A 23,969-nucleotide genomic window follows, 5' to 3' on the forward strand; every position below is an offset into this window, starting at 1 on the left:
TAAATTTATAAAGGACAAATTATAATTAGTTTTTGTTCATGTATGTTTTGAAAAAACATTTTTTTTCCGAGAGAGAACATGGCATTTATTAATAATTACTCAAGGATAATCAGTGTGGCCAAGAATTGGCCCAAACAAAGAGAAACAGGGATGTCCCTAATTTTGGTACATTTTATCATCTGTAACATTGGAATAATAGTGCAGCCTTGGTGGTTTTCTGGAAGCAGAAAATGTGACCGTGAAAGTAAAGCAAGTGTGTGGCAGTCAGTTGGAAGTGAGTCAGTGGTGGTCCCTTCATTAGTACAAGCACCTTGCTAACTCTGGGAGCCCATCCCACATGGAGGGATACTCCCTGAGCCTAGACACAAGGGGGTTGGCCTAGACCCTATCCCAAAGAATATGACAGACTTTGAAGACCCCCCTATGGAAGGCCTCACCTTACCTGGGGAGCAGAAAGGGTATGGAATGGGTAGGGTGTTAGTTGGGGGGCCAGGGAGGAGGGGAGGGAGAGGGACCTAGGATTAACATGTAAAATAATCTTCTTTCTAATTAAAATAAACAAAACATATATATATATATATATATATATATATATATATATATATATATGAAGTGACCTGGTGTTAAAAAAAAAAGCAATTTGCTAATACTCCACTTGTTCTGTTAAAGGGATTGGATAATCCTTCCAGTGAAGCATTGTAACGAAAGCCAAAATTTCCATCTCCCTTGACTCTGACACACGTTGACACTCAGATATCGTATGAGGGTCCATCGGAAACCCAAGAAATGCATGTTTTTACTGGGCTCAGACTTGGTCTCCAAATAGAGACTTCTGAATGCAAACACCTAGGTATACAAGTCTCCACTGAGGAAATTGTAAATTGGATAAGGCATCTTGGGACATGTTATGGAACAGCAGAGCAGAAATATCCAGTGAGGAAAACTGGGAGCTGGGGTTTGGAGGGTATACCTTCTCAGTGTTGGGAAGAGTATACAGTGAATTTTCAGAATATGCAATCCTCCTTCCCCAACCCTTCCCAGATCTAGCTTCCTTCCCTCCACATCCAACTTTTTGCCTTTTTATCCCCCCCCCACCCAATAAGGTTAATTTGTGCTGCCCAAATACTCTTGGATGTGTGTCCTTCTACTAGAGTGTGTTTGACTTATCAGGCAGGGACTTCACCAACTAAACCTTCCTTTCCCAGACCTTCTGAAGTGCTAATAGCTCCTCAGTTAGTGGAACTTTGTGCTCACCTCCCCTCTCTGTGATTTGGTCTGGCTTGGGCTTGCATGGTCTTGTGCATACTGTCACAACTGCTGTGAGGTCATATGTGCAGCTGCACTGATGTATCCAGAAGACACAGTTTTCTTGGAGTCATCTACTCAATGGCCCTTGGACTCCTTTTACCCCTCTTCAGCATGGTAGGATCCTGTCAGTTAAGGCTGGATAAATAACGGGCATTCTAATGTCCCTTGTTAAGAAGTACCCTATCACTAACAACTTAGTCTTACAGAAACCACATGAGAAACATGACTTCCATCTACCAAACTACCCAGAACTGATGGGTTGCACCAAAGGCAGTATAATAATTAGAATTTGCACCATTTCTCAACAATTATAGCTATTGCACCATCCTTATTTTTTGCTGTATTTGGGAATGAACCTTAGCATGCTAGACAGACATTTTACTACTGAACTGCATCATTCCTGCCTCCCCCATTTGATTCTATTCTGTGATAAGAAGCATACTCAGCTATATAAGAAATGGGTACTTTTTTTCTGTTGTAATTATGGGTTACCGAGTTTTATCTTAATTTTTTTTTCAGTCTGACCACATAGTAAAATGAAAACCCAGATTTTTGAAACTTTCTCACAAAATTACAGCAGATCTTTTAATCTGTAATATGTGGTCAAGCTAAAATTAGAAGCACTATGTATTTTAATCTGAAATGAAATGTAAAGATTTTACAAAGTGGGTCTCTTAAATAACGTTTGAAGTCTTCGATGTGTATAGCATGAAAAAGGTACAAGATTGTGGCTCTTTCATGATGTTGGGGAAATTGAGCATCTGTACATGTCTATTCTTTTCTTGTTTGTTCTTATTTATTTAGTGTACATCTACTTCATCATGTCCTAGAAATCCATATAGCTGTCTGCTGGAGAGTGCTGTGTGCCTGCTGCCATGCTCTTTTGGTTGTAGTTTTGGAAAAGCAAGTGGGTGGTGTTGGGTTTCGTTAAGTAGAATTTTAATTAGATCTAGTGTGTTCTCTTTTATTAAAAGACAATACATTTCCTCTTTAGCATGCTGGCCATGCTTTATTCTCATAGAGGACTTTCTTTTAATCTGCCCTTAATTTCCTGTCATTTTTCATTCAGACAATCATTGCATTTTTCTAACTTGTCGAAATGTTTGATAATTTTCCACTTTTATAAACCTAAACTAAGAGATACTCATTGTCTCTTTCAAGGCCACTTCTAATCTGTTACAAATATCCTTCCACTAAGATCATTCTTTGCTCTCTGAGCAGCTGCCCATGCACCCTGGCTGCACTAGATTATTGCATTCCCGTGAAACTATTTTTGTGCCTCCTATGCCTTTTGGAACCCTTTTATCTACCAACTATATTCCATTCCCCATTACTGCCACCACTTTCCCCCTAGAGCATGCAGCAGATAAAATCGATAGTGTCCTTGAAATTCCACACTGGAGTTGGCATGTCTTCTCACCTCTTCTTCCTTCCGTAGTACTTAAACTGTAATCAATAGCTTTTAATGATATTCTTAGTAAAATGACATTTCCTTCTACTCCTCAACCACTTTATGAATTCCTAAATGGCCGCACCAGTAAAATAAAAAGCCTGGACCACATTTTCCTTGTTGATCATTGCCCAGCTCGATTGTGGTCTTATATGTTTCCTTCCCTTTACAACAACAACAGTAATAATAATAATAAACTAAAGTACTGCTATTACTTTTCTATTTCCCTTGAATATATTCTGCTCTCTTTTACTTACCCCACTTGAGCAGACTTCCCTTTTTAGAAGTCTGAATATCCCCATGTTGCTAAATACCACAGTCACTTCTCAAGCCCCATCTTTCTTTGCCTGTCATCTATGTTGTCCATAGTCTATTCTGTGTTGAAGTGTACTATTTCCTATTCTTGTGAAACACTGATTCCCTTAATGTTTCTTGAAAATGCCATAGACACTTGGCGCTTTGCATCTGATATCCCTGGCTGGAATTCTTCCCACAGACACTCTCCTGGCTCTCTTAGCACTTCCTCCGGTTCTTCACTCAGGGTCATCATTTGCAGATTATCTACTAATCACCCTCACTCCTCACCACCTATTTTGCCTCCTCTCACATCCCTGAAAAAATTTAAGAGAAAAAAGGAAAAAGAACAGAAAAATGTAAAAGGAGAAATCTCATCATGGCAGCTGTAGTGTGACACAGTGAGTCACAAAGTAAACCCTCTTGTCCATATGTCTTTACTTGCAAGTGTTCATTGCACAGAATCATTGGTCTGGTTCAAGACCTCTGGTTTCTGCTACACTGTCAATGCTGGGCCCTCACTGGAAATCCTTTTGTTGCTGTGTGTCATGGAGATCCTGCAGCTTTAGGTCTGCAGGACCAGTCCCTTCACATGCTCCCACAGATCATGGATGGGGTGGATGTTGTGGTGGGCCACCTCATAACCCTGGTTCTGGGGCTAGGTTGTTTCAGGGTTGGTCAGCCCACCAGCTCTTCCAGAGCTCTCCAGCAATGCCCAGCTAGCTCACCTCTTGCAGTGATGACCAAGAGGTGAGTCCAGTTCTCCTGCTCTCATGCCCTCAGGGTCTGCACTCCCAACACTTGCACCATCAGGGCTTGTTACTGTGTTGCCCTTGTGGGGTACAGGGCCCACTTTCCCAAGTGCTACAGGTGGTAAGAGGTCAGCTCCTTCACCCTCCCATCACATGGCAGATGAGGAGGGTGTGGCCAGCTATCCCACTCTGGAACCCTCTGAGCCATCTCACCCACACCTCCACCAACAGGGTCAACTTAACTGTGCTGCCCAGTGAGGAGCAGGGCCTGTTTTCCTAAGGGTTGCAGCTGGTAAGGGGGGGGGGGATGGGCCCTTGTTTGTCACAGTCTGCAAGGGTTCAGGGGAACATCTCTTCCTTGCCCATTCCGCTACATGACGGAGTGGGGACAGCTTGCCCATGCTTACAACTTCGAGGTTGGCCCACCTGCAAACAGGGTCAGCCTAGTTATGCTGCCTAGATGAGATGCAGGGCCTGTTCCCATTCTCCCTGAGTGTTGCAACTGGTAATGTAGAAGGGGAGAGAATCTTTACCTAGCTCCCATCACCACTCCACAGAGGAGGGAGGTGGTACTAACCATGTCCCCCTCATTCCCTCAGGACTGGCTCATGAGTCAGCACTGTAGACAGGGGCACAGGGCCCCTTCTCCAGAGAGCTGCAGTTGGTGAGGGGTTCGTTTAATCCCAGCACTCAGGGGGCAAAGGCAGGCAGATCTCTGTGAGTTTGAGGCCAGCCTGGACCCCAGAGGGAGTGCCAGGATAGGCTCCAAAGCTACACAGAGAAACCCTGTCTCAAAAAAAAAAAAAAAAAAAAGAATATATGGGAAGCACAAATTGAACTTAATGGGTAAAAAAAAAAAAAAGGACACAAAAGTTGGGTGGGTAGTGAAGGCTCTGGGAGGAGTTGGGGGAGGGATGAATATGTATGAAATTCCTAAAGAGAATATTAAATAAGAATTTTAAAAGAATAACTGAGGACATGAGTAAATATTGATTATAAAATGTTAATAAAATATCTTCATAAAAAGGGTTTTAAAATTCCAGCAGCTTAGGAGATGGTGCAGTGTATAAAATAATGCTTCCTGCACAAGCCTTGGTACCCAAGTTTGGATCTCATGCACCCAAATAAAACCAGCACAGGCCCAGAGCAGAGTGGCAAAGCAGGAGAGCCTTGAAGCTTGCTGGTCAGCCAGTCTAGCAAAAACGCTGAGCTCTAGGTCAGTGAGAGACCCTGTCTGAAATAAGGTGGAAAGGAAAAGAGATATAGATACCTAAAGTCACCCCATGCCTTAACAACATATACACACAAACATATAAATGCACATGTGCACACACACATAGACCACACACACAAACAAATGGAAAGTATGAATTCAGGAGTGGTTTTTCTTTTTAATGGAGCCAGAGGGATAGCTCACTTGGTAAAGGTGCTTGCTCCTAACCTTGATGACCCAAATACCAGGCCCCATTGTCCTCCACATAGGTACCATGGCACTGCCATGCTCATACACAAAAATGCAGTTTTAAAATAAAAAGATAGGATACATAGAAACAACTAACATCATATCTCTTGTTCTAAACACCATACTAGTATTATCCATGAAAATCATTATAGTGTCTCAAAAAAAAAAAAAAAGTACTATTGATATCATTATGAAGCTAGTAGGTGGTAGAACTACCTAACTGAAAGCTACATTTTATCTATGGTGCTTACTTTCTCTGTTGAGGAATTCTCTAAGGTAACAGTGAGTGGGATAGAATAAACAGAATGCTTACATCAAGGGAAAACATTAAGGGCTTTTCCCTTTGGGGGTGGGAAGAATGCCCTACAAGCATTCTTAAAGTGAAAATCAAAAAATGACATTAAATGGAATCTTTTCTGACTATCTAATCAGTTCAGTGATTTCTTTTCTGTACCTATCTACTATATCGATACTTTATACATAAGATGTGTAACAATTTATAGAAACTCAGAATGACACAGAACCCCGTAAAAGTTTTTTTTTCTTCTTCCCCCCCATAAAAGTTTTTTTTCTGCTTCCTCAAAGTACACCTATTCAAATACCTTTTTCATTCAAGACAGTGGTAAAATAACAAATTGGATGCAAATATAAAAAGGGCTATAGAAATTCAGAATAAGTAGATTGTTAACTACTTTCCCCAAAAGAGTATGTACATGTGAGCTTTACCATGTGAATGACTAGTACAACTAAGAGTAAGGAACCTTCTCACCTATTCAGAAGTGATGACATGAGTAGATAAAACAAGGCAAACGTGTGGTAGACGATATAAACCAGGAAGCAAACATTTAACATTTAAGGAAAGAGAACTAAAGTCTAGAATGCACTGAATGGTGTGCAAGAAGGTGGGAAACTGTTAGAGATGTGGGTCCTGGTGGGATAGCTAAGGATTCTCTAGTTTCTCATAAAACAGTTATTCGAAACTTTTAGGGCAGGGAAGTAATAAAATGGTTCTAAAAATGTTACTTCTAAAAACATATGTAAACAGAAATGAAGAAAGGTTTTAAGGCTGTGGGTAGAACAGTGGTAGTGTGATGGGGGAAAGAGGAATAATGGGGCAGGAAGGATCAAATGGGGAGGGAGATGGAAGAGAAGGAAGTATGGGGAGGGATAACTGACATTAAGAGCTTTAAAATGTCTTATAGAAATCTGTAGAATCTTCCAAAAGTACATACATATACATATGTAGAAGTTTAAATGGTGTTACCCTGTAACAGGGGGTCATCTCTCTCCCAGATACCATAGTCCATTAAATAAAAAGACTAGTATCCAACGTGGGTTGCCTCTCTTTGAGTTATTGGCCAATGAAGTACTATAGGACATCCCCACACCCCAAATAATTCATACAAGCTATTGCCATTGATTTTGGTTACCTTCTAGACCGTGATAGGAAAATTCTGTTTTTCAAAGATGCTACATACTTGAGTCTTGGGATATGAAAAAAAAAAAAAAATCAAGCTGATACTCAACTGGAAAATTCTATCCTTGCTGGCTAATTTTCATAGTTCTATGCATGTTAATGACAGAAAAGTCATTAAAAGTCTTACTCAGCTATGAACACATGGAGCTGTGGTAACAACTTTCCTGGCAAAATATGTCCACTGATGTAACAGTGGCACAGATGTTATGAGATTAACCAACAACATTCTGGCTGGATTTAAAGCCACCACAACAAAATGTAATGTATGCCTAGTATTGTTAACTGGGCCAAATCCCATAACTGGCTAGTTCATGGGCCCTAGGGGACAACCCAATACTAATAATCTAACTGGATATAGCAATAAAATATCCTCTATGTTCTTATCTTTATACCCATAGATTAGTACATCTCTCAACCCTCATCAGAGACGCTGCTTTTTGGAGTAGATGGTGATTAATATGGAGATCCACAACTGATCATCCTGCAAAGAATAAGAGACTGTGGGGTACTTAGCTTTAAAGAGACATTTGTATCATACCTCCTCACCCTCAGGCTCAGGAATCATTTCAGAAGAGAGGGTGAAAAATTGTAAAAGTCAGGGGGACTTCTGTAGTAAAGCTATATTTGACAGACATTAGAGGGTCATTGAACACATAAAGCTGTGACTGCATGCATAGTAATAGCATCAAGCTAGCCAAATTACTAACATGAATGAGAAGGAGGGTCATGGAATCTCACTCCTGGTTCAAGAGTTATTAGCAATTGATGGAGGCTGAGGAGGAGATCAGTTTTTATAAGACCCCTGAGAGGCTCCCCATGATCCAGTAGATGGTCCTATACCCATGCACGGACACGCAGCACTTAGGGGACTTGTTTCCTCAAAACAGCACGTGGAATAGGGAGGGAAAGGTGATCGGGAGTTAAAGGGGTAGGGGAAGGAATTAAGAAATGGAGGTGGATTCGACCAAAATATCATATGCATGGATGCATCTATAAAATTCTCAAACAGTAATGAAAAAAGACTCTAGGAAATATTTGGGATTACAGTTATATGACATAGTAAATAGAATTAAAGCTGTAGTCTGAAAGTGTAGCTGAAGGAATCTAAGATATATTGCAAAGGTAGAAGGATAGAATATAGTGTCTAATCATGGGTTTAATGTTCTATCAATGAGGCTTAATTTACCACTTTGAATAACATATAGATACTGATTTTTTATGCCTCTGATTTTATATTATGCTAAAGTTGTAACCCAAGAGATGTGATAGTCAAGCATAGTATTATTTAAATTGAAAACTATGTCATGATGCTTTGTTTAAATTATAATGCAAATCTGCAAGGCATAAATAATAGTCAGACCCCAGTTGGCTGTTACTGGTTGGTAGTTGTCATTGAAGTTGGTAGCTGCTGAAGTATTGCTCCTGCTAGAACACGTTGCAATAAAATGTGCAACGTAATGTCATGCCAATAAAAGGAAAATGTGTTTTGAGCACAGTGGAAGCTTTTGAGGACCTATTTCTTGTTAAATGAGATTTTTAATAGTATAAATTTGAAATGTTTCTTACATAGTATTGTGTTCAGAATATTATTTTCCACTGCTGTTTTCCAAGAATCCTCCAAAGCAGATCCTGAATATAATGTCACTTACAAATGTCACAAAAGTATTGCTTCATTTTCATCACATCTGGATTTTATGCTCTATATATGGAAGACATTTTAAAATAGTCCATGTTGAAATGTAAAACCATCTTTACTTTAAATTGGGAAAACTAAAAAGAGATTCACTTTTGTTTTGCAGTGATCAGCATGTTGGTAAAATTTATTCCAAATGTTCTTCCTTTCTGGATTATGTCAGAAGGTCTCTAAAGAAGCTTGGATTAGATGAGGCCAAGGTCAGTGTATGGTTACCTTTTATTTTCATAAAAACAAGAATTCTTGGTAGAGTAGTGGATTGAGGCAATACAAAATCATTTGCTTTCTGCCTTTCTCCATCCTATAAAAACTCTAAATTATTTTGAAATTAAGCCTCTGTTACCTTTTTTGCAATTCACCTTTCCTGTCAAATCTATAGAAAGTTTATGATTGTGTATCACCAAAGCAACTCTTTCTCTGGGATTTTTACTTAAAAGAATGTTTAATTTCACTAAATAAAATATGGTTAAAAAGAAGAACACTATAAATGGAAATTAGAGTTGAATAAAGAAGAGATGATTAATTTTCACATCATTTATTTGCAATTTTATGGCTAATTATAATTTTCAGTATTAAATTTGGAATGCTTCTAACTGTGAGCATTCTGGTAAGTTGGGACATCACAGTAGCTATGAGCTAACATTGTTGATAACATCATTGAAAGTAAATAGTAGGCTAATTGGCTCATAAAAAACTCAATATAATTCAAGTTATACATTAACTAAAATATTAAACTGAACTACTGAATATGCCATGTTACAGTGGCATATTAAATTGATTGTAAATTTAAAAATAATAATATATCCTTTAGTCTCTTTTCTGGTTGCTGTGGTAAAATGCCCTAACAAAAGCTTTAGGAAAAAAAGATTAATTTCAGCTCACACCTCCAGCCTACATCTTTCCATAATAGCGAGATCATCGTGGTAGGAGCTTGAGGAAGTTGGTCATATCATGTCCATAATCAAAGACCGAGAGCAACAAGTACATCAGTTCACTTCCTCCACTGTTCTATGGTTCAGCATCTCCTGCCTACCAAACAGTGCTACCTACAGTGAATGCATCTTTGCACCCCAGTTTTTTTCAGTATAATCAATGAAATCCCCATAGACTTGCCCGGGACCACTGAGATGCAGATAGTCCTCTTCCCACATGATTTCAGATTATATCCATTGATAATTAAAACTTACTATCACAGTATGAAATTATTCTTTGGAAAGAGAAAACTTACACAGACATAATTATATTGCATCCCAATTGAAGTATATGATTGTCTACTGTACTGTTATTATTTTGGTCTTAATTATTTCTTAAAGCAATTAGACTAGAAGTAGTTTTGCTGCTTTATTCCCCATCAAATAGTTGTGAAAACTGCACAATTTAGGAATAAATGAGAAGATACATGTCAAACTCACCCTATATTTATATGTAATTGCTGACTGCATGACACTACTTACTGCTTATTTCTGTTGATATATTATTAGTAATAACATAGTTGATACAATTCTTATAAATAGTTTTACTAAAAAATGAAGTCAGTTTTGTGTGGATGATTGAATGTGTTCACTGTGCCTTACTTAAAATGAAAATGTCCTATCCTTTCCAAAAATGAAACATAAAACATCCAGAAGGATTAATATTTATCCTCCTTTCTGACTTTGTCTTTGCAAGTTTATTATTATTAATAGTAACCACAGTAAAAGTTCTTCCCTACATCTGTTAATATTTAATTATTAGGATATTAATTATGGTTAACACTAAACACTGTATGATAGATGCTATGCTAATGATAACACATTGCCTTGTGTATTCTTCACAAAGCAGTTACAGTATACAGCTGAAATCATAACTGGAGGGAAACAGAGGACTACATAGAGGAGCAAACTCCAAAGTAGAAGTTTGCTTCTACTTTGCTTGCTTTTACAAGAAACACAGTAAGAAAACCTGGCAACTTACCAGAGGCTCAGTTTGGATAGTTGTGAGAATGAAACTCTAGAGGTGTGCAGACAATTTTAAGGGGTTGTCATACTTTTGTGAATTTTGCCTCTGAATATAACCTAGTTCTGAACACTGAACAAAAAGCCCCTCATTCTTGTGGCAAGAGAAGTTAAAGAATAACCATTTAAATAAGTCAGTATATTCTATTCATACCAAAACTTACTTTTAAAGACACCATATTTAATTAGAACCTGACTGCTAGAATTTTATCCACACTTAACTGAAGAGGGGAAAGGAAGTATTCAGCATTTGTCAGTTCTGTCAATTCTGTCCCCCGAAGAGGGCATGAAAATACTAAGAAGTGCTGGTGAAGTTCATAGTCAAGAAACAGGTTCAATGACAGACTAAGATCCAAGCATAAGAATAGAAAATCCTTCCTACCACCACACTACTAATGACACATTCAACTACTTTTTACATAGTATATCACTTTTGAGTACCAAAAGTTTATAAGGCATATTGAAGATAATAAACAGTTTGAAGAGATGGAACTCGTCACAACCACATTGAGATATGACAAGGACAGTGGACATGTTAATCTGCAGTTGCAAATAGAGCAATATGCCAAAGGTTTGATTTAATAAATTGGATAGCACCCAAGACCAGATAGACAGTGTAAGCAGAGATTTTGGACAGTCTAAGACAGAATTTTAAAAAGATTTTAGAAGTAGTTCAAAATACCCAGGCAGGAAGATTACAAAAACCAGAGGTGGTGGATGCCTCCAAAGAAACAGTGTCTTCATAAGAAAGTGTTCAACATCCTTAGCCATCAGGGAAATGCAAATCAAAACAACTCTGAAATACTGTCTTACTCCTGTCAGAATGGCCATAATCAAAAACACCAATGACAGTTTATGCTGGAGAGGATGTGGAGAAAGGGGAACACTTCTCCACTGCTGGTGGGAGTGCCAACTTGTACAGCCACTTTGGAAATCAGTATGGCGACTCCTCAAGAAAATGGGAATCAGTCTACCACAAGATCCAGCAATTCCACTCCTAGGCATATACCCAAAAGAAGCACATTCAGACAACAAGGACATCTGTTCAACAATGTTCATAGCAGCACTATTTGTAATAGCCAGAAACTGGAAGCATCCTAGATGCCCCTCTACTAAAGAATGAATAGAGAAAATGTGGTACATTTACACAATGGAGTCAGCAGAAAATAACAATGGAATCTTGAAATTTTGAGGAAAATGGATGGAACTAGAAGAAACCATTCTGAGCGAGGTAACCCAATCACAAAAAGACAAACATGATATGTACTCACTCATATATGGATTTTAGACATAGAGTAAGGGATTACCAGCCTACAATCCACACTGCCAGAGAAGCTACTGAACAAGGAGGACCCTTAGAGAGACATGCTTGGTCCCCTGGAGAAGGGGAAAGGGTCAAGATCCCCTGAGCAAATTGAGAGCATGGGAAGAGAGGGGGAGGAAGCTACAAGAATGAGAAGGGAAGAAGAGGAAGGATGCAGAGGTCATGAGGGAGCAGAAAGGTTGAGTCGGGAAGAATAGAAGAAAGGATATGTGCTAGGTAGGGTTTTAGTTGGGGGGGGACTGATGGGGAGGAGGGGAAGGAGAAGGGAACTGGGATTGTCATGTAAAACAATCTAGTTTCTAATTCAAATTAAAAAACAAATCTGGGGAAAAAAAAAGAAACAGTGTCTTATAGACACAACAGGACCGATGCACATATAAACTCACATGGACTGTGACAGCACCTACAAGACCTGCCCAGGTTCAATCTAGAAAACTCCGCACACTGAGAAGGAGAAGTGGGCACCTCTAACCATGAAGGTATTTGGAATTGATACTGCTAAAGGAAAAACCTCTATAGTAGGGTGTCAGCCACCCCTGCATCAGGCATCATGCTTAGGAGTAGTTGGCCAACACAAAACAGACTCCATGTTGTGTGTATGTGTCTGTGTGGTCAGGGGGTTGCTGGATATTTTGTCTCATTTTTTAAAAAATAATGAGCAATTAAGATAATAAAACTAAGCCAAGTAGGGTGTATAGACAATGTAGAGAAAATCATTTTCCTCGATAACAACAATGAACAAGTTGAATTTGAAATTAAGATGCATCAGCATTTACATGAGTGCCTTCCCCCAAAGTAAAATTATATAGATTTCGTAATAGAATCCAAACAAAATGCCTTTAAGATAACCATAAACTGAGAAATAAAGTAGAGAGATAGTCTATGTTCATGGATAGGAAGATTCACTATTCTCAAGAAGTAAGTACTTCCCAACTTGGATCTATGTTTCAGTACAGTCTGAGTTAGTATTTCAGGAAGTTATTTTGTGGATGTTGAAAAGCTGTTCATACACACACACACACACACACACACAGGCAAAAAAAAAAAAAGCAAATGAGCTAACAATAGTATATGAAATCAAAGCTTAAGGATGGTTACTAGGTAACTAAGGTTTACTATAAAGAGGAGATATTTGCAGACTAATAGACAAATGGATCAAAGAACAGAATTGAGAGCCTGGAAATAGACCCACACAGATGCAACCAGGTGGTCTTTGGCAAATTGTCAAAAACAGTACAGCAGAGCAAAGAATCTCTTTTTCACCATGAAGTGTTCAAACAATAGGACACACACAAGTAGAAAAGTGAATTTAGAAACAAACTTTACATCTTTCCCAAACTCAAAGTGAATTACATATATCAATGTAAAATCCTAGACTATGATAATACTAGAAGATAGCAGGAGAATCTGTATGTTGATATAATGACTTTTCAAGTAGAGCTGCAAAAGTCAAAATTCATGAACGTTACCTAGACCCATAAAAGGTGTACTACTTAGAATGGAGCCTAACGTAAAGGACAGCCCTGGACAACAATGCTGTATAGATGTAGATTCATCACTTACAGCAAATACATCGTCCTTGTGGTGACACTGGTAATGAGAGGCTGCTTGTGTGCAGCCTGGTACATTACAGGTGTTTCCCACTTTCCTAAAAGAAATGGTTTAAGAAAATATTCATAGTAGATGCTTCCATTATTCATAACCAGTTTAGAAAGAGTCTCAGGAAAAGACAAATATCACTGAATAAAAAGACTATCTTAAATGATTTCTTACTTTTTATTAGTTAATAAGGATGCTAATAATGGCCCATTGATTTTCTTTTACAACCACTGATCCATTTTTTTTGTTTGTTCTGTTTTTTTTTTCCCTGTAAAGCGATTTGAAGGAAAACAAAAGCATAAGCTGAAATACATTGGGGAGAAAGGGCCAGCAAACATCTTAGGGTATAAAATAATGGTGTACTAGGGAAAAGAAACAAATTGATAAGAATGGCTTGGCTTGGGAGTATCTTGATTGTAAGCAAGAGATTTAAAAAATAATGTCTTTTAGGCCAGAGAGTTTGGAAACAGGGAAAGTGATGAAATAAACCATTTATATTTCTGGCATTATACAAATGCCTCATTTTACCTCCACGAGATGAAATAGGAGTATTGAAATTAAAGTTTTCACCACAACACAATAGGTATTTGTGTATAACTTTATTTCAAAAAGAAGTTTTCACATGAAATCCTAAATTCTTTGTAAAATTTAATTTTTAAATATACCAAAAGACTTACAAGAGCTTTGATTAAATTCTTAATTGTTTATTAATGATATTTCTGTGGAACTGAATGAGCAGTGAGATGTGCACTTAACAGTTTAGGCAAAAGAACTGCCTAGAAAATCTCCTAAACTCTGCTTAAGTTCTAGTAACACGAAATTACATTAAACATGAAAGAAAATCAAAGATTCCCAGACACCTCTTTTCAGAGGCAACGAAGGCTGTATGTGCTGGATTCACAGTGGCTCTCACACAGTGTGAAGAATTTCTCCCTAAGTCTATAGTCAGTTGTGAAAATCAACAGTGGACTTTGCTCTCAGAGCCTTTTTCAAATTCAGCACCATTGGCATTTGGATCTATACATTCTGCAGCATCTCTGGAGTCTGTCCACTAGATGTCAGCAGTAGCACAATGATTAATACTCTGGCAATTGCCAAGATTGATCCCTGTTAAGAATCACTGATTTTAGAGAGAAAAAAAAAAAAAAAGAATCACTGATTTTGAGAATTTTTTTCTCCTTTATGATTTCACTTGCCACCTAACAGTCCATTATGTGTCTACGTTTTAAAATGCCATTTTCATCAATGAGTATGGAAAAGGAATGGTTGTAGTATACTGTTTTTATGCTTGATGACTTTGTTATTCAAAATGATCCCTTCTTTGATCTTTCATTTTGGATAGTTGTAGTCACCATGGAGTGATGTTCATTGACCCCCTTCGTTAAGTATAGACTATTTTTAAAACATATTTACTATTCTTCTGGAAAAGTTAAGCCTACATATGTATCTCTGAAAACAATAACTTATGGAACAATGTCAAGTACATTGTGACAAGTAACAGGATTGTCTTCTTTTTGGAGGCTGAATAGTACCTCTCTCTCTCTCTCTCTCTCTCTCTCTCTCTCTCTCTCTCAGTGTGTGTGTGTGTGTGTATGTGTGTGTGTGTGTGCTTGTATGTCACACATGCACACAGATACCACAGTATTTTTTCCATTCCTGTCAGTGAAATAATAGCTTGTTAACATATCTTGACTCTTATGTATAATACTGCAGTGAACATGGAAATGCAGATATTTTTCCAATGTGGTAATTTTATTTCCTTTGGATATTTGCCCAGAAGCAATGTGGAGTCTCAAGTCTTAATAATTCAATTCCAAATAAGGAGGGGGGGGAGGATGAAGAGCCCCTCATAATTTACCTTTCATTTTCTAAAATAAAATAAAAGTATCTATTTTATTTGCCTTGAAGTTCAAGTTCCCAAAGATTAGTTGCATACATAATTTCATGATTTCAAAAGGTAATATGTATATAAGTTCCATTCTCTGTTTCCTCATAGAAACACATTGTCAATGATCTTTTGAGAAATAGTATGGTAAGTTCCTCAGTCAGCCTAAGAATACCTTGACTACTTCAGCCTCTTTGCCTTTATCTTTATCTTTATCTTTATCTCTCTGTGCTCGGTTGGCAGGATTTTAGAAACTAACCTTACCTCCAGAGCCAACTCTTTTAATGCTTTTTGTTTCTTTTTCTTTCTTTTGATAGTTTATACAAAGAATGTTTTTTTTTAATTTTTATTAGAATATATTTGTTGAGCTGGTTGGTTTTACTAATGACATGTTTTGTTCAATGTGGTTTCACTCCTGTCACTACCCTATCTGTACTCCCTCCTGTTTAGACTCCTTCCTCTTCTCAAATAGCCCCCTTTAATTTTCATGTCTTATCTGTGTTACGTGTATACATGTGTGGTACCTGTGTTCTGTGTGTATGTGTATGTCTGTTAACTGAGTTTCACATCTGAGAAAAATATGTAATATTTGTCTTGATGAGTCTGACTTATTTCATTTATGATGACCAATTCTGTTCATTTTCCTAAGAATGACATAATTTCATTCTACTTTATGTCTGAATAAAACTCCATTGTATATGTATGCTGCCTTTTCTTTATCTATTTATGTGTTGATGAACACAAGATTATTTCATAACTTAGTTATTGTGAATTGTGCTCCAGTTAGTCATAGAACATGTTCTGTTTAGTATAATAACTCATATTATACTAAATATAATATGGTATAACTGGATCATATGGTTCTTGTTTCCAACCCTATTTTTAGAATCATACTATTTTCAGACAGTTTGCCATCTATACCCTTTATTAGATGAAGTATAATCCTCCTACTCCTAATTTCTACAGTCTGTGTGATACTTTACACCTTGTTGATTGATATACGTTAAATCATGCTTATTTTCCTCAAATGAAACAAGCTTGATTATAGTGTATGATTTTTAATGTATTGTTGAATTGAGTTTGCAAATATTTTAGTAAAAGTTTTTTTTTAATTTTTTTATTAGTTCAAATTAGGAACAAGCTTGTTTCACATGTCAATCCCTTCTCCCTCTCCTTCTCCCTCTCCCTCTCCTCCCCCTCCCCCTGACCTACCCCCCACCCCATCCACCCTCCACTCCCCAGGCAGGGTAGGGCCCTCAACAGGGGCTCTGCAAAGTCCACCACATCATCCTGGGCTGGGCCTAGGCCCTTCCCCATGTGTCCAGGGCAAGAGTGCATCCCTTCACGTGGGATGGCTCTCAAAGTCCCTTCTTACACCAGGGAAAAATACTAATCCACTACCAGGGGCCCCCTGGAGTGCAGAGGCCTCCTCATTGACATCCATGTTCAGGGGTCTGGATCAGTCCTGTATTGGCCTCCCAGATAGCATCTGGGGTCAATGTGTTCCCCCTTATTCAGGCCAACTGTTTCTGTGGGATTCACCAGGCTGGTACCGAGCCCTTCACTCTTCATTCCTCCCTCTCTACAACTAAGTTCCAGAGTTCAGTTCAGTGTATATCTGTGGATGGCTGCCTCTGCTTTCATCAGCCACTGGATGAGGGCTCTAGGATGGCATAAAAGTTTTTATGTCTGTGTATTTTTTATTTTCATTTAATTCTAAAAAGTTTTCAGTTTCCTCCCTGATTTCTTCAGTGATACCACCCACACCCACCCCACCCCCCACCGCCCTTGTCTTTAGGAGTATATTGCTTAGTTTCCATGTGTTTGTAGAATTTCTGTAGTTTCTCCTATTATTTATCTCTATTTTATTCAATTATTACCTGATAACATATGTAAATTAACTTGATTCTTTTGTATTTTCATGACTTGATATAAGGCCCTAATTGCAGTTTGTTTTAAAGAGAGTTCCATGGCTTCTAAGTGGATGGTATATTCTGTAGCTGCTGGGAACAAGATTGCTTAGATGCCTGCTATGTCCATTTGATCTATGACATTTTACGTCTGAATTTTCATTGCTGAATTCCCATATGAATGATTTTCTGTTGCTGAAACTGGGGTATTGAGGTTACCCATTCATGTTCTATAGGCCTAGCTGTTCTTTAAGCCCCATAGATGGTTTTGTCAAAGTAAGTGCTCCAACAATTGGTGAATATGTAGTTATCCATCCCTATCTTTCCCATTTGGAGATTTTCTTGTTATAATTGCATTAAGTGAATAGGTTTTCTACTTACCATAGTGATTCAGCTAATTCTATACTGGTCAGTGTTATCTCAGCAGCTTTGGTCTGACTATCTAGTGATGATAAATAAGTCAGTTGCCAGGTCATCTGATCAAATGTGAAACAGAAAGAACCTGTGAACAACTGTACAACTCTCATAAACTCATCCGGTCTTCCCTTGGGTTGCATTATGGCCCACCTTTGCTTCTGTATAGTCTTTTCTATAGATCTTTAAGAAAAACAATAAGTAGATTAAAAATATAAACCTCTCTTGAAAAAGAATTTATGTATCTATTTGTATCTGTTACTTTGCTGTTGCTGTGATGAAACACCATGGCCAGGTATAGAAGGAAATGATCATTTGGCTTAAGGTTCCAGATTCTTCTTGGCAGGAAATCGTGGCTGCAACATTTCTTGAACCTCAAACAGGAAATACAGAGAGAAAACTGGGTGTGGTGTGTGACTTTGAAATCTCAAAGGCTGCCCCAGTGGTATACTTCCTCCAGCAAGGCTACATCTAGTAAACCTACCAAAAATTCCCATCAATTAAGGACCAAATGTTCAACCGTCTAAGTCTATGGGGGACAGTCTCACTAAAACCACCACAATAGTCTAAAGTCAACGACAGGCAATCTGTCAACTAATTAGGTATGAGCAGTACACAGTAACTTTCCTTTAAAGAGCAGGACTTGGAAATGGGACAGAAGAGGAACTCTCCAGTGAGGAAACCTGGCAGACACTGTCTCTACCAGACAGTCAAGGTCAGCATCAACAGGGACAGTGATGTGAATAGTGTGGACCCTTGATAGGAGGGCATGTAAACAGTCCTGTACTCCTGTATTCTACCTCTTACAAAACATAACACTTTTTGATTTTTGAGAAAAAAAAACCTAAAACATACTAGAAGAATGTTTTGTAAAATAAATGACCAATATTTCCCCAAACTGTTAAGGTCATCTGAGTATAGTATAGACTTTAGTTAATAATGTATCAACGTAAGTTCATTAACTAAAACAAATATATCACTGTGTAAGATGGAGAGATGGGAGGTGGGGAGAATCTGGGAGGAGTTGGCGGTAGCGGAAAAGTATGATCAGAGTAAATTGTCTGAACTTTATTCAGAAATAAAATGCATTGTGAAAATTATCTGTACTGTTATCAAAATGCCACTGAAACATGATTATTTTTAAAAATGGGGGGTGGAGAGGTGACTCGGGGCTTAGGAGCACTTGCTGATCTTGTGGAGGACCAGGTTTTAGCTCTCAGTATGTACATAGGGTGGCTTCAGTTCCATAGGATCTGTCACCTTCTTGTGGCCTCTGTGAACATCTGCATACACACACACACACACACACACACACACATTTTACAGACATGCACCCAGGCCAACATGAATCACATAAAGTGAAAATCAATTAAAATATTTTAAAAATAGCACAAAAAGCTTATGAATTTCTGCTCATGTAAATGTTGTGCTAAAGTATTTTATCAAGTGAAATATTAATGATTATAAAATAATTGATATGATTTTCATTTTATAGGTAAAGATTGAGATGTAAGTTAAGTGAATTTTATTTATTTTGAAGGCTTTGATGTATTCTATATTAAATTCCTAATAAAGCCAGTGGATGTCTGGGTACATGAATTATGTTGTTCTAGGTGCAGGCCCAAGTGGATAGAACAACCCAAAACTTCCACAGACTTGGTCACCAATTTCTATGCGAGACTCTAAAGCCCATATAATTTTACTTTTCCTAAATTTTCATTCAGCTACCTCTTTCGGAGTCTTCATTTTCCTACTTCTATTAGGTATATTTTAAAATGTGTTTTCTTTTATTGAAAATAGATTACTTTTATATACAATATATCCTGATTATAGTTTCCTTGTAGTTCCTCCCTTCTTTCCCTCCCCTCCAGATCCACTCCCTTTTTGTCTCTCCTTAAAGAACAGATTTCTAATATAATAAGATGCAGCAAAACAGTTTTATCTAAGTTGTGTAATGATAAATCTTTCCGCCAAGCTGCCCGAGTCCCACCGCCACATGGGTGCCCAAAATAACACACAGAGATTAATATTAGGTACAATGCTGCTGGCCAATGACTAGGATTTTTCAATTGCTACCTCTGTCTTAAGTATCAACCGTAACTTTTAAACTATATATTTTATAAACTTATCTTATTGAGGATGCCCGCGGCAAGAGTCCTGCTTCCCAGGCTAACATGGCAACTCTCCTTGTACTACATTTCCCAGAATTCTCCTCAACTCCTAGTCCCACCTGTCTTGCTTTCGTATTGGCCAACAGTGCTTTATTCATCAACCAATAAGACAAACATATACACAGAAGGACATCCCCCATCATCTCCTCTTTTCAGTCTAAATAAAAAGAAGGTTTCACAGAAACAGTTGGCCTGAACAATGGAGAGCACATTGACCCCAGATGCTGTCTGGGAGGCCAGTACAAGACTGATCCAGACCCCTGAACATGGATGTCAATAAGGAGGCCTCTGCACTCCAGGGAGCCTCTGGTAGTGGATTAGTATTTTTCCCTGGTATAAGAAGGGACTTTTAGAGCCCATCCCACATGTAGGGATACACTCTGGCCCTGGACACATGGGGAAGGGCCCAGGCCCAGCACAGGAAGATTTGGTGGACTTTGCAGAGCCCCTGTTGACGGCCCTACCCTGCTTGGGGAGTGGAGGGTGGATGGGGTGGGGTAGGTTGGGGGGAGGGGGGGAGGGAGAGGGAGAAGGGACTTACATGTGAAACAAGCTTGTTCCCTAACTTGAACTAATAAAAAAAAAATTAAGAAAAGAAGGGTTTACCATTAACATAGTAAAATATATAACAAAACAGTTATCAAGTAAGAACAATATTTAATTCATTAACATTTAGCAAGATTTAAAGAAAATATTCTGTCATCTGTCCTGTCTTTGTGAGTCTACAGCCTTATATGTAGCTTATCTTTTATAATAACTAAAGAAAACGATAACTATCTGTCTTCAACTCCATCAAAGACCACAGAAGGATAATATATAAACTCTAGATCTTTCAGAGACATCTCGCTGCCTGGACAATCACCCAAAATTCCTCTGTAACATTGGGGCATCCATGTTCAGCCTGTAGGTCACAGTGTGTCTTGCAGACTTGGATTTCTAAAGGCAAAATCTAGGTCATTGGGGAAGAAGTATTCTAATTTAAAACAGCTAGCTCCATAGGCCATTTTTTTCATACTTATATAACATGTTAACAGGCTTTGTTCACATGAAGAATGTTTGTTGGGCATGTTTCCAAAGCTGGCGGTTATCAAGCAAACAGGCTGCAAAGGAATAAGTAGGAAATTCATGCTTGCCAGCACATAAATTTATTTCTAAAGCAGACTAAATATTAAGGTTTGAAATAAAGGCAGAAGAAATTCAAGAAGTTATGTTAGTGAACAGTTAACAGATACTTCCCTCCAAATCTTCACTCTTTCTTCCAGACAGGACGAATATGGTCAGGTGCACGAAATCCACTGGGCAGTAACACATAATACTATCTAGTATCTAAACCCTGTTAAGAGATGGAGTAACTCAATAAATTACAAGGAGGGTAGGATATTGAATAAAGTGCCTGAGATGATCGTTTGTTCACTATTTCCACTCCACTTTCTCTTTAGAACTGACCAGTTCTTTGACTATAACCTGTAAGTCTCACAGACAGCTCAAGTAATAGTAGGGGCAGTTTCTAGAATGTGATACTTGGACAACAGGAAACAATAGATTTATTTTTAGTACTTCAATCTGCCATTCAGTGTACATTCAGTGGCAACAAGGACAAGAACAGTACAGTTCACTTTTAAAGTAATTTTGTAATATAACAACAACCATACTTCCTTTTTTTTTAAGTAATGCACTCATACTATACTTACTCTTCACACTTGGGAGGCACTTTGTTGGTCATGTACAAATCTGCATTCATCAGCTCAATGATTAGTGTGTCAGTTGTTTTGCATTTGTCAGCTTTTTAATGTCCGTTTTATTATCAGAATAACAATATAAAACATACATAGTTGATGAAGTTGCATAATCAATAAAATGATGAAACCGCTATCAAAATACATGTCAGAATCAGGCATGGCCTTGTACTCTAGAATCCCAGCATTGGGAGGCCCAGGAAGGAGGACTACAAATCCAAGACCAGACTGAGCTACACATCAAGACATTAATTACCTCATGAAACCAAAATCAAATAAATATACATGTGTGATAGCTTCACTAAGATTGGCCCCCATAGGCTCATATATGAATGCTTGGTCCCCAGTTGGTGAAACTGTTTGGGAATGATCAGGAGGTGTGGCCCTGTTGGAGGAAGTGTGTCTCTGGCTTTGAGATTTCAAAAACCCCATGCCATCCCCAGTTAGCTCTCTGGCTCTTCCATGTGGCTGTTTCACAGTGTGAGCTCTCAGCTACTGCTCCAGAACAATACCTGCATGCCCGCATGCCTGCCTGTCGGTTGCCATGTTTCCCACTGTAATAGCCGTGGACTCACCTTCTGGAACTGTAAGCCTCCATGTTCCTTTATAAGTTGCCTTGGTTATGGTATCTCGTGACAGCAATAGAAAAGTAACTAAAGACAACATGTCAAAGCAAGTGAAAGAAAATAAAGAGTTAAAAAAAATCACAAGATGTCTGATTTTCTCATGCATATCTAATTCTGTTGCGTGGATTTTGTAAATTTTAAAATTATAAGAGTATCTAATTGCAGTCAGAGGCAGCAGAAGGCCTCATCTCACAAACCTGTGTCAGAGTCAGGGCCATAGTATATCTCTGTCTATGTGATGAGATCAGCAGCTGGAGAGCATTGTGAATTCATGATCTCTAGCATGCTGGCTTCTACAAGCACAGCTTGCTCTGTGACTCCGAGTTCCCTATATTGCTTTCTCTTGGTGCCGATTGAAAAGAACCAGTGGCTGTGATGTTGTTGTTGTTGTTGTTGTTGTTGTTGTTGTTGTTGTTGTTGTTGTTGATTTTGCTGCTCAGGAGACAGAATGTTGGAGAACTGTGTCCTGCTAGTTTGTTGGGGACCTGTGACCCAGGGCATGTCTTAGGCCCCTTTCTATTTCAGTCCATCATAGCCATGGTACTTTACAACACACCTCATTTACGATTTAAAGTGCCCTGTAACATTGGCCAAAGAAGTTTGTGGTTTTGTTTCTTTTTATATTTGCTTAGTTGAGATATTTTGGAGAGAAAAGATGAGAAAACCATATTTATTCTCTTATTTAAAAATAAGACTTGCTTTATTTCAACCAAGGCTAGACACTAAAGAATATGCATTGCAGGTATGTTTGTTATAGGAAGACAATATAAAAAAAAAAAAACACAAGTTAACCTTCAGATGGTGAAACTATAGTTTTGCAAACATAGCAATAAGTACTAAATTTGGAAAAACTTAAGACAGTGTTATTTATGAAATGGTGACTAACATTAGTTCAGAAGATTTGAATGGCAGAATCTTGTTATATTCACTTGCTTAAAGACACTTCTTCAGAAATTAAGGTTATCTTAAATTGATACAGTACTTATTTTACTTTATATTATTAGGACTTTTATAATTATATAATTTAGCTGTAACCATTGATAAATTTATTGCTACTGTTTTTATTTCAAAGGTCTCTGAAGAAATTATAATGGACTACTATGAAAAATATAAGCCTAGAATGAATGAACTGGAGGCATTTAATATGGTAAGATATTTATATCCAGAATAATTCAATATTCATATATATGAATTATTCTGGATATGTTGCTACACTAGAATAGTATCCTAGTAAGTATTATTATGGGCCAATCAAACTGTTGTTGCTGCTGTGTGCATGAGAAAGAGAGAGAGAGAGACAGAGTGTGTGTAGGCACGCACGTGTATGTGTGTGTCTGTGTTTATAGGAAAACTATCTAGGATGATTTCCTATTTCAGAACTATATTAGGTGTTAGTAATGTCATAAAAAGAGCACATGGTAGATTTCTCTTAAAGCGCATCATAAATGCACAGAGCAATGCTTACAGTCCATTGAACACATGTTGCTCTCCAAAGCAGTTATTTCACGAGCTTTCATTTAATGAATTGCATTTTTAGGTCTCCTTTAAAAGCTTTCCATCCCATGATTGCTTCCTGGATTCCACCTCATGTCTGTTAGAGGGCATTCTTTTTCTGTTTCTAGTAAAGAAAAGCTTTTGATCTGTAGTATTCATTTTCTGAAGATGTACGGTATTGGGTATCTAACATATGTGAAGTTTTATAGACACAGTTTCTCAAACATAAATGTTATAGCAAATAAACTATTAAAGTGCCACTGGCTTTTGTTTTCTTCCAGTTGAAAGTTGTTCTGGCTCCTTGCATAGAAACACTGATTCTTCTTGATCGACTTTGTTACCTGAAGGAACAGGTATTATGTTATTTTTCAGAGCATAAC

The 23,969-nt window shown here is 38.0% G+C and overlaps 1 protein-coding gene across 4 annotated transcripts in view; it reads left to right on the top strand.

The window, feature by feature from the left end:
- Mettl25 (methyltransferase like 25) overlaps positions 1-23,969 on the top strand; it is a 63,126-nt gene that overhangs the window by 37,151 nt on the left and 2,006 nt on the right. Inside the window, exons 9-12 of one of the 4 annotated variants that reach the window (XM_027392478.2) lie at positions 8,543-8,636; positions 15,350-15,385; positions 23,168-23,242; positions 23,871-23,942. In XM_027392478.2, the coding sequence (XP_027248279.1) occupies positions 8,543-8,636; positions 15,350-15,385; positions 23,168-23,242; positions 23,871-23,942 (277 nt within the window). Of the gene's footprint in view, positions 1-7,141; positions 7,249-8,542; positions 8,637-15,349; positions 15,386-23,167; positions 23,243-23,870; positions 23,943-23,969 lie in introns of those variants that run through there. The other 3 variants (XR_004771852.1, XM_027392479.2, XR_003480524.2) reach the window with 3 other exon arrangements.

This window comes from Cricetulus griseus (genome assembly GCF_003668045.3).
Source record: "Cricetulus griseus strain 17A/GY chromosome 1 unlocalized genomic scaffold, alternate assembly CriGri-PICRH-1.0 chr1_0, whole genome shotgun sequence".
Classification (NCBI taxonomy): domain Eukaryota; kingdom Metazoa; phylum Chordata; class Mammalia; order Rodentia; family Cricetidae; genus Cricetulus; species Cricetulus griseus.